Raw genomic sequence first — 17,300 nt, forward strand, 5'->3', positions numbered from 1 at the left:
AGAACCTGGAAATGGCCAGAGGAGGCCAATATGGAGCATGTGCTCCATAATATTCCTGGGAACTGAGGTTAGGTTGACCAGCCTGTAGCTCCCTGGATCCTTTTTCTTGCCAAAAGACAGGGAATAACATTTGCCTTTTTCCAGTCATTGGGAAATGACCTCTGCTAACCATCAACCCTCCAAAGATGATAAATGTCAGTGGTCTTGCAATAACGTCAACCAGCTCCTTCTGCAAGCTCAGATTCATCCCATCTGGTCCAGCAGAGCAGTCTTTGTCCAGATCTCTTCAGCAATCCTAATTCTTTCCCTACCACAGACAGTATTTCACTCTCTCCAACTGTGCCCCTAGGCTCATGGAACCTGAGGGGCCTGTGAGTAGACCTTGCTTGTAAAAACAGACAAAAGAAGGTAATGGCCATGTTGGCGTTTTCCCTGCCCTACCACATGAAGGAGATGTGAGCAGTGTGCTCACCTTTTCCTTCATCTTTCTCTTCTTGCAGAAGTGCTTATTGGAAGCTTTTTTTCTCCTTGACATCCTTCACCGATTTCAACTAAGAAATTGAAACAGAGTACTAAGAATTTCTTATTAACAAACAAATAAAAGCATTTTTCATTGGTTCATTATGTAATGCCATACACTAATCCTGGGCTGTGCAGCACCATGACACTTGTTTTTCCCCTAAGTGGCTACTTAGGTGACCACTAACACACACGCACAGCAATACAATTACACAGACACGACAGGGGAAGGAGAGTAGGTCTTTGTCTAACTGATTGCTTGCAATACGAAGCAAAATTTTGAAAGCTGCAATGCCGACTAAATGTAAACATTGCATGTCTTTGTTAAAATATGAAAACAGTTGGATAAAAGTATGCTCATGGAGCTGCTTAACAGCTTGAGTTCAGTTCAGCTCCTTGATTATTTCTAGCAGGATAGAAGGCAGTGAGTATTATCAGTATTTTTGGAGCACTTTGTTGAAGCTGCACCCACACAGCAATGCAAATATACAAATTCTACCTTAACTATTTCTCTATTATTCCCAGATTATCTGAAATGCCAAACACATCTATATCACAGGCCTAATTTTAAATGAGCATGAGATAACTTCTTGTGATGGGTTACTCAACTCTTTTCCAAGTACATAATACTCCCACAAGGCTGAAAACTCAGTTTATCAAGAAAATCTTGGAACAGTAATTATTTTAAGCTATTTTCAAGTTTTGCTTTCTTTTAGAGTTTGTCTTTGAAAAGGTTGATTCATTTGAATTATATTGACAGATCGTAGTTTTTAAATTAGAATTCTGCATTTTGAGAGTCCATTTTTTGGGATTTTATGTATGCATGCATACATCCATGTTTTATGACTGATTTACACAGAGGCTGACATGATTTACAAATTAGGCATTAGTAATATTATTGTTTTGAAGTGCCACTAAATGCATATGGAATGAATGCAATAAATCTGTTTGTCAAAGCATATTATTGAAACCATTGAAAAAAAAAAAAAAAAGAGTAAAATTGCAGAAGAGCAGAAACTGAATTGTATAAGGACCATCAGTCTAATATAAATACAGCTTTCATAAGAATGCTAAAAGTTTTATGCCTGCAAATAACCCTGAATGTTATTGCAATTATGCTGTAGGTAAAAACCTGAATTAATGGTATGGATTTGACACTTTGAGTAATCCCAGCCAAATGCAGTCATGAAAGAGCCAAGATCCTGTATCCATGTGATCAGTACAAACACGCATTCCTCAGAGAATGGCTTTCACTTAGTTCTAACAATCCGGTAGGTACAAAAGCTTTAAAAACAGCACTTTCCTATTTTTGTGCGCAACTGTGTATGGTAGGTAGGTGTTATGTTCCAGGAAAGCTACTCCAGCTCTCATTATTTGACAAGAATAATGTTCAGAAACTTAAAGCTTTTTATTTATTTATTTACTTATTTATTTATTTTTTATTTCTGTACAACCAGAACTGACACTGCCAAAACCACACCGTGCCTACTGATGGAGCCAGCACCGTGATGATTGAGACAGGGTGGCCTAAAAACCTGGGGGGCTGAAGGAGACTTCAGTTTGGGGTAGCAAACCGAAATTCGCCCTCGATCTCTGTGCTTCTCAACATCTCCCAAAGCACTGCTGAGATCCACTACTCCTAGGTGAACGCAACCTGTGGCGGACCCTTTACACGAACACCCTGCGACCATGGCTGTGGGACTGTCATTTTGGGGGACAGCAAGGAGGAATTTCAGGCTCGGAGCTCCTAGCCCCGAGCATGGGGCTCCTTGTGGGGCAGTTTTAGGGGAGTATATGGTTTTAGGGGAGCCCAGCGGGGCCGGGCCGGGCCTCGCCCTTGCTGCGGCCGCCCGGGGGAGCTCGGGGCGGAGATGGCGGTGCCCGGGCGCCATCAGCTGCTCCGTGAGGGCCGCCCCATGGCGGCGGGGCCGGGCCGGGCGCTGCTCCCCGCCCCTCCGAGCCGTGGCGAGCCGAGCCGTGCCGGGCCGAGCCGGGTTCCCCATCGCCGGCATGGCCCCAACGCTGCTGGAGCTGGCTCACTGGAGCACCTGGGCGGTGTGCGCCGTGCTCAAGCTGCCGCAGCTGGCGGCTGTGCTGGCGGCCGGCTCGGCGAGGGGGGTCAGCCTCGGCAGCCTGCTGCTGGAGCTGGCCGGGTAAGGCCGGGCACGGGGAGGGGAGGGGAGGCGAGGCCGGGAGGGGAGCCGGGGGGGTGGCAGCGCCGAGCCCAGGGGCTGCGGGCTCCGGAGGGGGCAGCCGAGGCGCCCCCGCAGCCAGCAGCGGTTCTCCCTGACGGCTGGCAGCGGGGTGGGGTGCTGCCTCAAGCCGGCCCTTTTACCTTTCGGTTTTATAAAAGCGGCGTTTTTTATAGAGAGGTCCGGTTCTGCAGCCTCCACAGAGCCGGCATCCTGCTTCGTGTGACGCACAGACCTTTTTTTAACCCAAACTTCCCATTTCTGAACACTGCGCTGTTCAGACACTCTTGTGAGACCAGCGCAGGCTACCCGTGTAGTTAGAGACGATACCTGCTGTGGGATTTAAGCCATACAATCGAGTTATTAGCTGGTCCATGAGCCCTGTCGTGCAGGTGATGGTACCAGTTAGGCAGGATTCTTTCACCCAAGGAAGTAAAATATAATCATTCTTTAAGAAGATTACAAGCCTTGTCTGACTCGGAAGGTTTTTTTTCAGCCTGCAGTAATCATACGTTGGTTGGGCTTATTAAATCTTGCTGGAAGAGGATTGTACAGAGTGGAAAATAAATAAGCCACGGACGTGCACGCACAGATTTGGGTATGAGTCTGTGCAAAAGAGCGCCCTGAGACATCTTGTGTGTGCCAAGCGAAGCGGTGGAGGAGACAACGGCTGGGCAGAGGCTGCCAGCGCCGAGCCGCACTAGCAAAGGGTTTTTCACTCCAAAGCATCACCTTGTGAGCATGGTTTATGCTTTGTACACTTCAGAACTGAACCAAATTCTAGTTCCAGCAGAGAAGACTTACCTAAAGTCCCGGGCAAACAGCCGTAGTAACATTTTAAAACCATTTCATGTGTGTTGGTGAATACTAAAAAGGCTTTGTAAGTGACCACGCTGCCATAGGTTCTAGGCCTGCCATGTGTTGAGGACAGAACTAACTATTCAGGAAAAGTTTCAGGGAGGCTTTTTTGAAGCATTTACTGGGACTATTTGCTTGTTTAGTAGGCCTACTTATCCTTTAAAGACTTGGGGTCCAGCTGCAGAGAGTTATGGCTTACAGGCACACACTGGGATAGTTCTGCAGAGACCCAGTGCAGTGACCTGCCAAAGGAGTGACACAGATGAATGGTGCAATGCCAAGGGCTATAATTAGACAGTACAAGGAATAAGACTTGTCGGCAGTTCTGGACAGAATTCAGATATGCAAATTGTGAATATTGTAAAAGCCAGTTACCTAAAAGGCAGGCAGTTCCTCATGTATATCCTCAGAGACCTTTCTGTTTTCTTCTAGACTCTGCAGCTTTGAAGTTCCTGTCTAACTTCATGGACTTGCATGAAAGTTGAAGAAAGTAAAGAAAGCATGATAACAGCTCAGTTCCTTTTAGATACTGTATTGTGAAGTAGCAGGAAGGAGAATAATTGCCATTGTTTTGTGCAGTTAAGAGCAGACTCTCAATCTGACCAGTACAGCTACATGAGGTAATCTTGTAACAGTGTAGTCTGGATGGTTTGGAAAATATTTCTTACTCCAGTAAGGCTTATTTAATTTATAGGTGAAACTATGAACATAGATTAAAAAAAAAAATCGGAACTATAACAGATGTGCCAAGGCAGATGCAAAGAGAAGGCAGTCTTTAAGGTCTGGAAACCTTTGTTTCTTTCTCACCAGTTGTAATTAATGAAATTATGCCTTTCATACTCTGACACAGAGACCTTGACAAGAAGTGTGGGCAGCTCTCTACATCTTGTTCTATTTGAAGATAACAAGAATAGACCATAGAATCATCAGGCCTGTGCTTTGTGTTCATATTTGTTTGATCAGTTTGACAGCAGGGGCTACACCTATCTGGATCCTTTTGGTACAACCAAAAGATAGTTTAAAAGACAATAAAAAAGAAGTTGTGAAGGAGCTGTCCTGTTCCTTTGTACAGTCATGCTGTTTTGTGTCTTTTTGTTCAGCTTCCTCGTGTTCCTGAGGTACCAGATTTATTATGGTTACCCTCTGCAGACATACCTGGAATATCCCATCCTCATTGCACAAGGTAATCCTTTGTAAGCGTGGTTTGGGAAATGAGGCAGGGCTCCTTCTACATGCAGAGGCTCTGCATGCAGGTAGAGTATTCCACTGTAATGATGTGAATCCATCGACTGATTCCAGCAGGGGTTGGGGGAAAGAGACAATGAACATCTCAAGTATAATTGAGCTCTTGTATGTGTTATGAAAATTGATGGTCAGGTAGAGCAGAAAGATCTAATTAATCCACTCAGTGGAGTTGTAGTATAAGCTCACCCTTTATCCAGTGGCACCCTGTGGAGGAGAAGCTGTATAAACACCCCAGACTCGCAAAAAGCTTCATTTTGGAGCTTGCAGTGTTTCCATTGAATTCCATTGAATTTGAGAGACAAACCTCTAAGAAACCAGTGTCCCATAGACATGGTGCCCCGTGGAGCTAATTCTTGTTGTCTAGGAGTGTTTGGGCCCTCTCTCTCCCTTCTCTGACAAGCAATCCTTTATCTGTTTCAGATGCTGTTCTCCTTTTGTTTGTTCTGCGTTTCAATGGAAACATGAAACGAGCTTTGCTCTATGCAGCCATGTATCCTTTAAAATCTGGCAATTAGTTTATGTAGCATGTTTGGTAGTTCTTCACATAGCAGTATCACGTGCTTGGTACTACTGTCAGAAATCGTATCCAGCCACCTGCCTCTCACCGTGCATTCCACATCCCCAAGTTATTTCTTGGATCACTGTAGATCTCTGCGTGAGGTAAACTTGGCATGTGGCTATGGCTAGAAGGCCCACGACTGCTAAGGAGTCTGACCTGTTCCTAATTTACATCTTTGCTAGAGATGCAGGGTACAAATCATGAATCTTCTGTCTCTGCTTCCTGTCCATGCAGGTTGTACTTGCTATGACAAAGACAGTAGTGTTCGTTTTTAAAACATACGTAGGATTTGGGCTTAAATCTCAAGCTGTGTGCATTGGAGCAGGTCTTGAGAAACCCCAGGCACTGTTCAACCAAGGACTGTGAAAAATAGGAGCACTTAGTGCTTCTACCGGTGCTTAATATGTTTTATCCAGATTTAAACTCTATTGTAGACTATACAATAATATTATTTCCAGATGTTAAAAAAAATAGTAATTTCCCAGACAGTTTAGAGAGCTTTGGTATCCTGGCATTTTCAGTGCTATGAAACTTAACATGCTGTAAGGTTTTGGGGAGGCTGGTACGTGCTAACGCTGCGGAAGTGGATAATAGACCTGGCCATGGTAAGTGCTGCATGATTGTTTGAAATCATGTCCACATATGAAATCATTTTTTGCGGAAGTCTTTATCGTTGAAATCTCTCCTTACACTTGGAAGAATTCATCATTTAGTTCAGCTTTCAGAACAAACAACCAGTTTCCAAATACAGCTGTTTCTTTCACTTCTGTGTGTGGCTTGAAAACATAGCACTTACATTACAGACTGGGGGGAGGGGGCGGGGGGGAATGTTCTAAGGTATAGTTATGTAAATTGTGTTGGGTTGGGTTGAGAGTGTTAGAAATGCTGGTGTGACCTTGTCACAAAAATGCTAAAAGTAGCAAAGGTTTAAGATGTCCTCATACATCCTACTGGCATAATCCCCATTGGTAGACCTTTAATGCGAAAGGTAAAAGAACACAGCATCAGTCGAAGCATTTGAAATGTGGAGTGTTAAATATATCACAAGATCTTTTTTCCCTCTATCCCTAGAATTTCCAAAGAAAACTTATTATTTGATAATTCCCCTCGTAAGTTAAAGATGTCTTTGCCCTTTTTATCACAAGAGAGGAAGTTAGAGTTAATTCCAGATGAACTGGAACTGCTAATGTAAAAAGTAATGCAAATAAGGATAAAAGCTTCTGAGTCTAGTACCAATCCTTACTTACAAGGGAAATCCAAGCATTGACCAAAGACGCACACGGAGGGACTTTGCAAAATCCCCCTTAAAAAGATGACAGGTTGAATAGTCTTTTCCCTTCATTACATTTTTTTCCCCACCAATTGGACTCATTTTCCACACATTCTTGTCAGTTTTCTCATTCTTTTCTGGTTTTGTTTGCCAGACGTAATGGTAACAGATGGTATGAATCAACCTTGCTGTTTAGACTACATCAGTCTCATTTTAGCTAACTTTCATAATCAGTTTTAAGGAGCAGGTTGAGAGGCTTTTTTTTTTTCTCCTTGTATTATATTTGCCTCAATCAACTATTTTCCAACAGTAATAGCAGTTGTGCTCTCTGAGCTTCTTCTTGAGCAGTACCTCAGAAATCAGTCCCATGCTTCTGGCAACTTTAATTTTGTGCTTCACGGTTCCTTAGTACAAAACTGTAACGCTTAAGTTGCAAAATACTAAGAAAGCATATATTTTTTTTCTATTCTAAATGAAAAAAAAAATAGTCTTATTTTATAGTAAGGTATATGCTGACAGCCATAAGCTTAACACTCAGCACAATGGCAGGGGTTCATTCTCTCTCTTTACGTGCTTTTCAGAATTTGTGCACGTTCATCAGCGCGGCAAGTAAGCTGGCTCAGCTGCGGTGTCTCTGGCAGACAAAGGATTCTGGACAAGTGAGCGCCTTGACCTGGAGCATGTCTGCATACACCTGTGCAAGTAAGCTATGGATGGGCAGCTTGGTGCAAAGCACAGAGATCACATTTTTTGAAGCCATCTTTGCTCCTGATGCTGTCAATAGGTCTTTATTCAAATGTGTATCTTGCCTAATGCAGTTTCACTTAGTGCTGACTGCTGAGACTCAGATACCACAGTCAATCAAGTATTATTGACACTAGCTGAGTCACAGTGCCACTTGGATTTAGAAAACACGCAAAAATGGTCAAAGAATCTCGATGCAGATGAAATAATTGAGAGTGCCTTCATGAAGAAAAGATTTCAGTGTTCTAGAATTCAATAGAATTACCACTGATCCATCATGAAAAGGTGCTAAATTTTGTAGCTATGTCAACAAACAACACTAATTCTAAAAGCCATCTACGAATTATACTTAATGCTAAATACCTTTAATTATGTCTCCATGTAAATACTTTTTATCAACAAAAGAGAATTTAAGAATATATCAAGAACAGGGAGTTGTGCAGTTCATATGTTAATTACCTAGTGGCCAGCGTAAACATTTCTACAGCTGTTTATCAGAAATACCTTTGTCATATTCACAAACCTTGTTTAAAATATCCTTACTGTAAAAGATAGCACTGCTGAATCTATTTCCCTGTGAAACCAGTGTTTGTAAGTCAATAATTAGAAGTTGTGGTATGTCAGCTGAACAATGGTAGTAATCCTTGTAAATGGTTCCCTGTTCCGGATGTGAAATAATTAGCATTTAGATTTGTTGTGGGAAGGGAAACTGAATTCCTCATACTTGCAGAAGCCTAAAAGCATGCAGGTGAACATTTACAAAGGTTGTCACACTAACTCAATTGTGGGTGTAACCCAGTATCAACTGTGGAAGGAGGGGGGAGAACTGAAAGAGAAGCAGTAAACACTGACCACATCCTATTTAGGGACAGATTTTTTTATATATCTCTATCAATTATTTTCTAATTAAAAAAGGCCCTTAGTACAGTGCCACTCAGCTGTGAGAGCTTGATCTCTGGGACGAAACCAGTCAATCCACTAAAAGTGGCAACGTGTATACAACATATATTTTCATGCCATATTATCTGCTATTGTGAAACAGAGATTTCATCAGTTTATGAAAGTATAAGCATGTTGTATCTAATCCACTAACCACAATTCCTCCAATTTACAGCAAGAATATTTACAACTGTAGTGACTACAAATGATCTCTCAGGTGAGTATGAGAACAGTTTACCTTCCAGACTAATAGCTGCCATAGTAGTTTTTAACTGCTTCGTAAAAGCAGTTAAAGTGGCTTAAAATAAATATTTTGCAGCTAATATAATTATAAAGAAAATTTATTTAACATCTTCTTATCATCCTGTGAAAAAGTGTGATCCCAAGAAAACTGAAAGAACTAAAGAGTGCAGCAGGTTTATCAAAATCAAGAGTCAGTAGATGCAAGAACAGTAACAGAATCACATTATACTTTATCTGGTGGATTCTTTTTCTTGTTCAAAGCTAGAAATTCCAGCAGAAACATCATCTGAGTGTATTTTTGTTTGAGCAGTCCTCTGCAGCACAGTAAGGCTCTAGTTTTACAAGCAGTTAAAATGGCTCTTTCACTGGAAAAGCAAGTCCCCTTTTCAATTCCTTATTTCCACCCTTGTGCGTGCTGCCTGCTGTATGCCTGGCTAAAGGTGTATGGGGCCATGCAGTTAACTGGATCGCCAAAGAACTGGCATAATGCTTATGGCAGAAGTATGATCTGAGCTCAGTTCAGCCACAGCTACACACCTCTGCAGATTACAAGTGAGAGGTATGTTGAGGAGAGGAAGGAAGGGAGAAAATGCTGTCTTGACAGTGCTAGTAAAACCAAATCACTTGAAAGTAAAGCTGGCTCTGGTTACAGCGACTTTTGAAAATATAACACAGCACACTTTGGAACATGAAAGAGATGGCAGCAAACATTGACACTATGCAGCTCTAATGGAAAATGTTTCACGTTAACTTCTAGCACTTAACAGTTCGGTGTGTTTATCTCGGTTTCATGCAGGCATATGAAACTGTCAAAGATGACTTATTTGTGAAGCAAGGTTTCACGTACATTTCTGTCAATGTTCCATCTCCCACACGGGTGTTAGATGTACCTGTACTTCAAACTGTGGTCTCAAAGGTAGTAATAGTCTGCTTCCTTTGATTTAAAAACAATGTGAAAGTTAATCAAGATACTGGAAAACAGTTTTGTTTTGTGTTTTTTTTTTTTCCTCTCATTAAAGTCTGACAGATACAATTATTTCCTGTATCCCCAAGGTGTAAGCTTAACAGATGGCAGTAGAGAATCTCTATTATAAACAACACGCAACCATAAAGGACACAGAAGCTGCGGCTCCAAGTTTAAGGCTAGGTGTAAATATAAATTTTTATGAGGCTACTCAGAGTTGTGCTATTTTGCTGGTTTTGTTACAAAACAATTAAAGATGTATTATTTTCAGATATTGCTTGCAAATGTGAAATGCTCTTTTCTGCTCTGTTTACTTTGAGAAGTTCTGGGTTCCGGAACATGATAATTTAAACCAATTGGCTGAAATGAGTTGCGGAATGGGAACCAGCCAATTTGTACACCAGGAGAAGTTTACAAAACAACATGTCTTCTGAAAATGACAGCAGTTGATTTTTTTTTGGAATTACGCTTACAAGATTTTCTTTTTTTTTCCCTTTTAGTTCTCATCCGTTTCATAACCATGCTCATTCTCAATATTTGGGTCACAGTCACAATTCTGCGCTACAGGAAAACTAAAAAGACTGATTAGAAGACACATCAGCACACAACATAAAAACCAAATGAGTAAACAGATATAATTAAGCTTAAACAACAAAACAAAAGTTGAGGCAGCTCTCTCTCTTAAGCTTCATTTTTATCTCTAAACATATTTAGTACATTCCTGCTTATTTTCTCTTGGAAATAATTCTTTTAAGATACTTAATTTAAGCAGCGTATTTTTATTGGTTATTTAAGAGAAGTTTTACTGATACCACATTTTCTATGGAGTTTTTTACTAAATGGACAAGGTATTTTGTATTTAGATGTTTATATATTCTCCTACCACTGCAGTACTTTCTGGTTACACAGAACCAATTATTTTATTCAATTATACAAGAGCTATTTTTTGCCAACGTATCAACTCGTCTTTCTGCATCTGCTGCAAGTTTGAAAACAACAGATGCTTGTCTTTTTCTTGCAAGCATTCCAGTTAAGTTAGGTATTAACCATCTATATTTTAGGATAAAGAAAATCTGAATAAAAGGCCCAATTCAGAATAATGTTGTAAAGGTGTTTTACGTAGTCACAAATCCAGCTGGGCCTGCAGTGCTTGCGTGCAACACTTAACCAGTACAATGTATACAGCTGATACAGGATACCCCTGGTCATTTTCTATAATGTATAGAAAAAAAGTGTAGAAATTTTCTATTTCTATACTGAGTTTTTATTATAAGAGCAAAAACTCAGTTATGTATTCTTCTTTTTCAACCTGAACATTCAGGAATAAACTGTTTTGGGAACAGAAGAAACTGGAAGGTATAGAAATGAATGGTATTTTGAGCTACAGAGTTAAAAATACTGTTCAAGCAGAAGTCCTGAACTGATGCCCAGTCTCGAAATGCAATCCATATGGGCAGTGACCCATTTACAAGGGCAGCTTGATGCATCAAGGCAAACTCATCTCCAGTGTTTTTTGATGATACTACTCCATGCTTTATTACTTTTTAACCTGTCTGTCCCGAAGAATTTGAAGACTTCAGTTGAATTTTTACTTTGGAGATTTTAATCGGTTAGTAGTAGGTATATTTAAATAGGGAAAAGTATATTCTTGAATATTGTAACAGGATTTTATTTTTGGAAGTAGTACTGTTCCAGCCAAAAGTTACAGAAGTAACCAGAGTAGTACAGTAACCATTCATCTCTCATTATGTTCTCCAAAATGAAAAAAATAGGCCTTTTCAGAAGAGATTTTATAGTATTACTTTTGATCGGCATGCTAAAACCCAGGCACCCTTGATCCTGACATGCTTGAAAACTATGGGAAGACTCGGAAGACTCCATTGACTGTGTTTGAGGCAGGCTTTCCTTGCAACGTGCTAAACCTTTGGACTCTACTAGAGCAGCAAGATCTGCAAAAGCCAGTTTACACGGGGAGAAAAGCCTACCCTGCAATCTCACTGAGACCTTGACTATCAGAAAATACAGCTGCTTTGTAAGCTCTGGTTTTGGGGTGGGAAGAAGTATGTCTGTGGACATACGATTTAATGTATCTCACATTATTGAGAGCAAGTTAAAAGATTATTTTTTTTACTGCTCCAATAAATCTGTATAAATGCTCGGAAGTTTCTATGGTGGTTGAGAGAGTAACTGTAAACATTCTGCTATTGATTTACTAAAGCTGTGTTAAATATCTGAACTGGTCTGAATAATTTGGTGGCAGGTGGCATGTTATACATTTTCCTGGTCATGTTAATAAATGGTGTTAATCATGATTGATTCATGTCATTCTTACAGTGAATTTTCACTATGCATTCAATTTTTAATTCTGTCTCTGTTTTTGGAGAGAAAATAAAATGTTCTTTATAGGTCATGAATGGGCAGCTTTCATCTTAATATTCAAAGCATCAGTCTGTGTATCAATCTGTAAAATGCTAAAGAACTCCAGCATCTTAAAGGAAAAAAAAAACACATCTCATCTCCTTTTTTTTTAAAAGCCTCTTGTTAGAGAAAGATTTGCTTAGAGACAAAACCCAGTTATTGGCGTCTTTCATACTCCTGAGTGATGCTGTAGCAAAATAAAGAGCATTTTTTGGCTCGATGATCAGCATTTGTTTTTTTCACCATAAAATGTTGAAAATACATTTAAGAAAGGTTCTGTACAGGTTACTTAATATATCTAGAATAAATCATCTTGGAAAATTGTGGGAAATAAAGAAAAGAAACGGCCGGATAATCCACAAACTTAAGTAAAGTAATTCTGTGGACTTGGAAAGCTGGACCAGGAGTTGTCGCTCAAGCTGCATGGGATATAGAACAAATCAGAAGGTAGCAACAGGTAGTTTCACATACTTTTAATTTATTTCTCTCTTTCTTTCTCTTCTTTTCTAATGGAGAATAATGTCTTTAATTTTTCTAAGGTAGAAACATGGTCAAGTCCTGGGCAAGCCCCATGGAAGTGTAGCTCCCTCCAGTACGTAAACCATAATCTTCCCAAGTAGCTGGATTAAAGGCAAGAGCTTTAGCCAAGATAGGGAGGACAAATCTTGTTAAACTTGTCATTCAGTGGTACCAGGGTGGATGCAAGCAAGTGCAGCAGCTGGCCAAAGGCACGCAGGAGAAGCATCTTGGACCTGTTTTACTGTGGTCAGCTAGTGAGTAACTTTTATCCACAGGGCTGGAAGTAACACTTCTCCAGTCACAGAGCCTGTTGAAGCGCTGAATTACACACCCAGCACCTACTCGCACCAGTTCACAACCTGCTGACAGGCTAAACCAGCTTTTCTTGGCTTGGAAGGTGTGGGGTCTCCTGGGGCTTTCAAAAAGTATGCATTTTCTTGCCCGTGACAGTACAAAACTTGAATTCTAGTACAGCCTACTGAAATTTGAGAATAACCCCAAACCTCTCCAGCTATGAGCTATGAGCTATGCATTTGGTAATGGATAAGCTTGGTGGCATGGATCATTTGGTGACAAAGCTCAGTTTAACAGTATGAAAGAGAAGACATTTATCATGACATGCGGTATCCAAAAAAAAAAAAAAAAAAGAAAAAAAAGAGGACGTGATTCCAGAGATAACAGGTTTTAGTTTTAGATGTAGACAGTAGAAGACTGAATGGGTTTAACTTTTCCCAAAAGCCTACTTCTGAACAGGAGTTGTATACAAACGCATACAGGCACCTCCCTTCCTTTCAGGCATCCCTAACACTTGGTGGTTTGCACAGAGTAAGACCACGTAAACATGGGTGTGTTTCATTGCATTACTCTAATCCAGGAAAAGATTGTATTGCTTGGACGACTCAGAACTCCCTGTCCCTGAGCCTTGTCTGCTGGCTTGTGTGTGCATGTAGCTGCTTCCTAACCTGGCTCTGCTAAAGCAATCCAACAAAACAGGACAGAAAGGGGTGGGGAATGGGACTCGCACTGTAACTGCTGGAGTCCAGAAGGAGGCTTTTACAGCAGATGGACTCTGGAGAAAATCATCCACAATTAGCTAACAAGTCTCAGGCAGCCTTCATTAGGTCTTCTACATTGCTCTTCCCCCACCACTCAGAGCTCACAGGAAGAATTATCAGAATTGTGGAGATCAACATAAATGGGGTGGTTTCCCAGCCATGCATTTTTGATGATGAATAAATTACTTCCTTTATAATTCTCTTCAGGCTGATTTATTCCATTCCATTCCATATTCTTCACTGATAATCACAGATCACTGATAGTTGAGATTCATATTCATGTATGTAGCAGAACATGAAATGTTCTGAACAATGCCCCAGTTTGGTATATAAGGAAGCTGAAAATTGTTGGAAAAGAAAAAAATAAAACCATAGAATTGGGTGTTATTAAATCTACTAAATTCTTAGTTTTTGCTGGAATTTAATTTGCTTGTATTTGAGCTTCACTCCTCCAGGACACTTAAGATTTTTCAGATATAATGTCTGTTAGGGTCAAATAGGTGTCCAAGAGCCACGATGAACATTACTCAAGAACCTACCAATTAATCACTGTTTTGCTGTTGTTCAACTGCCAGTGGTTTAAACAAGTACTTCTATATATTATGTGGTATTATTTATTCACAGGAAGAGCACTGTAAGAGGGTATACACCTTGTTTTATCTGTCAAGTATTCTGGAAACCAAAGGACAGAATCTGCACTAGGCTAAATGTGACAAGAAAAGCCAGCTAATAATGATTCAAATTGAATAGTAACGTGGCTCCATGCTAAAACGTAATTTTACCTACCAGCTTACTGTAATTGCAAGTCTTCTGTGTATATGCCTGCTTTGGGATGTAGATAATTTCCACTTTTGACTTTGGAGACATTAGTCAGCAGTACCAAAGTGCCGACCCGTCTCATACTATACGAAAAGCATAAATGGAAAAATTTGCTTCCTATGCCTCAGTGTCCCCCTGACACGTAAAGCACAGTCAGCACTCTACTGAAGCATAAAATTGAGCCGGTGTAAAACATATATTTAAGTTATGCACTTACTGTAAAGAAATTGTTGCCTTTGAGGTATTGACTATATACAGATTTCACTGAGCTGACTTCCAGAATGACTCATCTTGGGAGACTTTAAATTGTTTCCCCTGAAGTGCACAATCAGCAGGACTTATCAGCAGTCCTCGTGGTCTTTCTGACCTTCAGGATATTTTCTTACCTCAGTGATGCTGATGCTTTTTTATAAGCTTGGGTGTATGCTCACCTGCCCAGTAACAAAACTCAGGTTGCTGTAGCTCTGAATGGTACAGGGGAGCTCCAATACTGCATTTATCAAGCTCTTCCATCACTCCAGAGTGGACATGCAGCCACACAGATCCTACCAATGTTTGTATGAATCTCGGTCATCCTCCAGTACAACAAGGCTGTAATATGCCAGACGACATCACACAGGTTCATGGAACCATAGGACCCAGCAAATCAACATGAGTCTTGAAGTTGCAGACCTACCTGTGGCCTGCACCTAGCTCCAAGATTAGCTTCCAAAACCTGTCTTAAAGACAGAACATGGTTACAGAGACCCCACTGGGCCCAGCGAATGTAAGGGCGTTCAAGCAGCGGGCTTCCTGGCTCTGTCAGAACAGTGAAGGTGTTAAATATCTCAGAAAACTCCAAAAAAAAAGTTTCCACCAATTCACTTGTTAATGAAAAATAGCACTCACTGAGATATGTCGCTAACAGGGCAATTTAGTGCTTAAGCTCCAAGCAGCTGGCAAGCTGAGGGAACAAGGAGGATTGGCAGCGATCCCGCAGGCCTTGCGCACTCCTTGTTTGGTGGCTGTGCTCACCAAGTGGTGCAACAGCATCCTGGGGGAAAGAATTCCTGGAGAGCTGGAAAGGGTGATGACAAATGACAAGATGAACTGGATTACCTAAGAGACACACTGGGATGTGACGGTGTAAATCTACACGTACAAGCAGGCTCACATTTCTGAACGTTCAAGGCCTAGACCTCAAAATGGGGGTGATACGACTGAAGTGTCACACTCAGTTGCCTTGGTTGTGAAGGCATTGCTACGTAGCTCCTCCAAGCAACCAAAAAAGGGCCAAAGGGACATAAAACTGCTGCTCTCTTCCCGTTCGTTTCAGGGGGAAGAGGTTTCTTTCCAGAGTTCTTTAGTTATGCAGGAATACATACAGTTAAGGCTTCATAACTTTGCTCCCTCGTACAGCAGTTCTTTAACTTTCATTTTGAAAGATCACTTTAATCTTGTGGCTTCTGTAAGATTAATGAAACAAGAGCAGTATTGATCAAATCTAGCTGCACACTTGCAATAGCAAGTATTAGACAGTAACTTGACATTCGTACCCTGCTAAAGCAATACTTCCTGCCTTCCAAGGGGCAAAGATCCAAAACCCCAATCTTTATAACAAGACCTGGTAATTAGCAGCCCTGTGCTAATAAATTACAGTTCCTCTCATTAGTATCTTGGAACTATGGTTTTACATTCATTGTAGTAATTTCTGGAGTGAACTAGACTGGATGTGTTTAGACAGTGTTCCCATACATTTCAGCAGACGTGTCCCATGTTTTACATGAGTGTGTCTGAGTACAACATTGTCTACTTTATAGGTAACTTAACAAAAAGTATGAATTAGTCTTCGAACTGCTCTGCCAACATCTTTTACAGAGATCCAGATGAAAACTCCTTCCCACTTTGAATTATCCCCATAAAGGATAATTCAAAGCAACAAGCAAAACCCTATGATCTAATGGGACATTGATAATCTCTAAAGTAGTTTATAGTGCCACTGCAAGATTATATATACATATGCTCAAATTCCTAACAACCAGCTGAAGCTGCCTGCGACAAAGCACATTATTTCTAGCAGCAGCTTTGCTGGCCGTGGTGACTTAAGAGAGACACTGAATGCCTGTCAAAAGTTCAGCATCCCCAAGAGAGCTAGTAAGAGATTCAGACACTTGCAGAGAAACTTCAGTGATGTTTTAAATTTGGCCACTGTTGCCGACTGCCAAGATTCTTGAGCTTCTTGCATGTTTCCTAATGCTTGGTGGAACTATGTTCCACGTCATGTTTTGGTTACAGCATCAATCATGCTAAGAAGAGCAAGAATGACAAAGTTTTCTGTCCTACACAAGCTTGATGTACCCAGCATTGCTGTGAGGGGCTGAGCTTTGGCAGCAGTCCCTGGAAATAGGAAAGTGCAATACACAACTAGGACAGAAGTGGAAATCTTTCAGGAAGGCCCTCGTGACAGCTGACACACACTGCTCTGATGGGGTCTTCCTGTCCAGTTTCTGTGCTGGTGAGCTGTTGTACGGGAACCAAACAGCAACTTCCCCATGAATGTCTTGAGTTTCTGGCTCCCCGTCTGACCCCTGATATTTCCAGAAGGTTATTTTGCAGCTTGGCTATGCCATCTGTGCACTGTTGCGAAACAATAGGACTTGGAATAAGAGAATTTCTATAGATAGATTGAGCCAGTCCATAAAAATGTCCTGTTTGCTGCAACAGCCCTGTTACAAAAGTGTTTAAACTTCAGTGACTTTAAAACAACTATTCCTTAGTCCGGTAATATTTTCCACACCTCAAGAATTTCAAATGGTTACTACAGGACAAAAAGGAAACAACACAATCCCCAGGAACTAATGGTAAAGAGTTCTTCGCAGTCCACAGCTCAGCAGATGGAAGCCCCATCTCACACAGAAGGACAAGTGAGAAGGACAGAGGGAACTGTTTTCCCTTTTCTGTCCTGGGTACAAAACAA

At 41.0% G+C, this 17,300-nt stretch overlaps 1 protein-coding gene across 2 annotated transcripts; it reads left to right on the plus strand.

Moving 5' to 3' along the window:
* The first annotated feature begins 2,492 nt into the window (after window positions 1–2,492).
* On the plus strand, window positions 2,493–11,845 carry SLC66A3 (solute carrier family 66 member 3). Of its 2 annotated transcripts, none has more exons than XM_032185695.1 (7): window positions 2,493–2,672; window positions 4,670–4,752; window positions 5,235–5,304; window positions 5,921–5,978; window positions 7,225–7,345; window positions 8,502–8,543; window positions 10,034–11,845. In XM_032185695.1, the coding sequence occupies exons 1-7, from the start codon at window positions 2,530–2,532 to the stop codon at window positions 10,120–10,122; spliced, it is 606 nt and encodes a 201-aa protein (XP_032041586.1). In that variant the 5' UTR covers window positions 2,493–2,529; the 3' UTR covers window positions 10,123–11,845. The 2 variants fall into 2 exon arrangements, with proteins under 2 accessions (XP_032041586.1, XP_032041587.1); XM_032185696.1 differs by lacking the exon at window positions 10,034–11,845 and adding an exon at window positions 9,623–9,744.
* The last annotated feature ends 5,455 nt before the right edge of the window (window positions 11,846–17,300 follow it).

Source organism: Aythya fuligula, chromosome 3, assembly GCF_009819795.1.
Source record: "Aythya fuligula isolate bAytFul2 chromosome 3, bAytFul2.pri, whole genome shotgun sequence".
NCBI lineage: Eukaryota > Metazoa > Chordata > Aves > Anseriformes > Anatidae > Aythya > Aythya fuligula.

Excerpts from the sequence above, each read along its gene's own strand:
- SLC66A3 (XM_032185695.1), top strand. The coding sequence starts at position 2,530 with ATGGCCCCAACGCTGCTGGAGCTGGCTCACTGGAGCACCTGGGCGGTG. Across the intron at positions 5,979-7,224 it reads GGATAATAGACCTGGCCATG|AATTTGTGCACGTTCATCAG; the intron begins GTAAGTGCTGCA and ends CGTGCTTTTCAG. Across the intron at positions 8,544-10,033 it reads GACTACAAATGATCTCTCAG|TTCTCATCCGTTTCATAACC; the intron begins GTGAGTATGAGA and ends TTTCCCTTTTAG.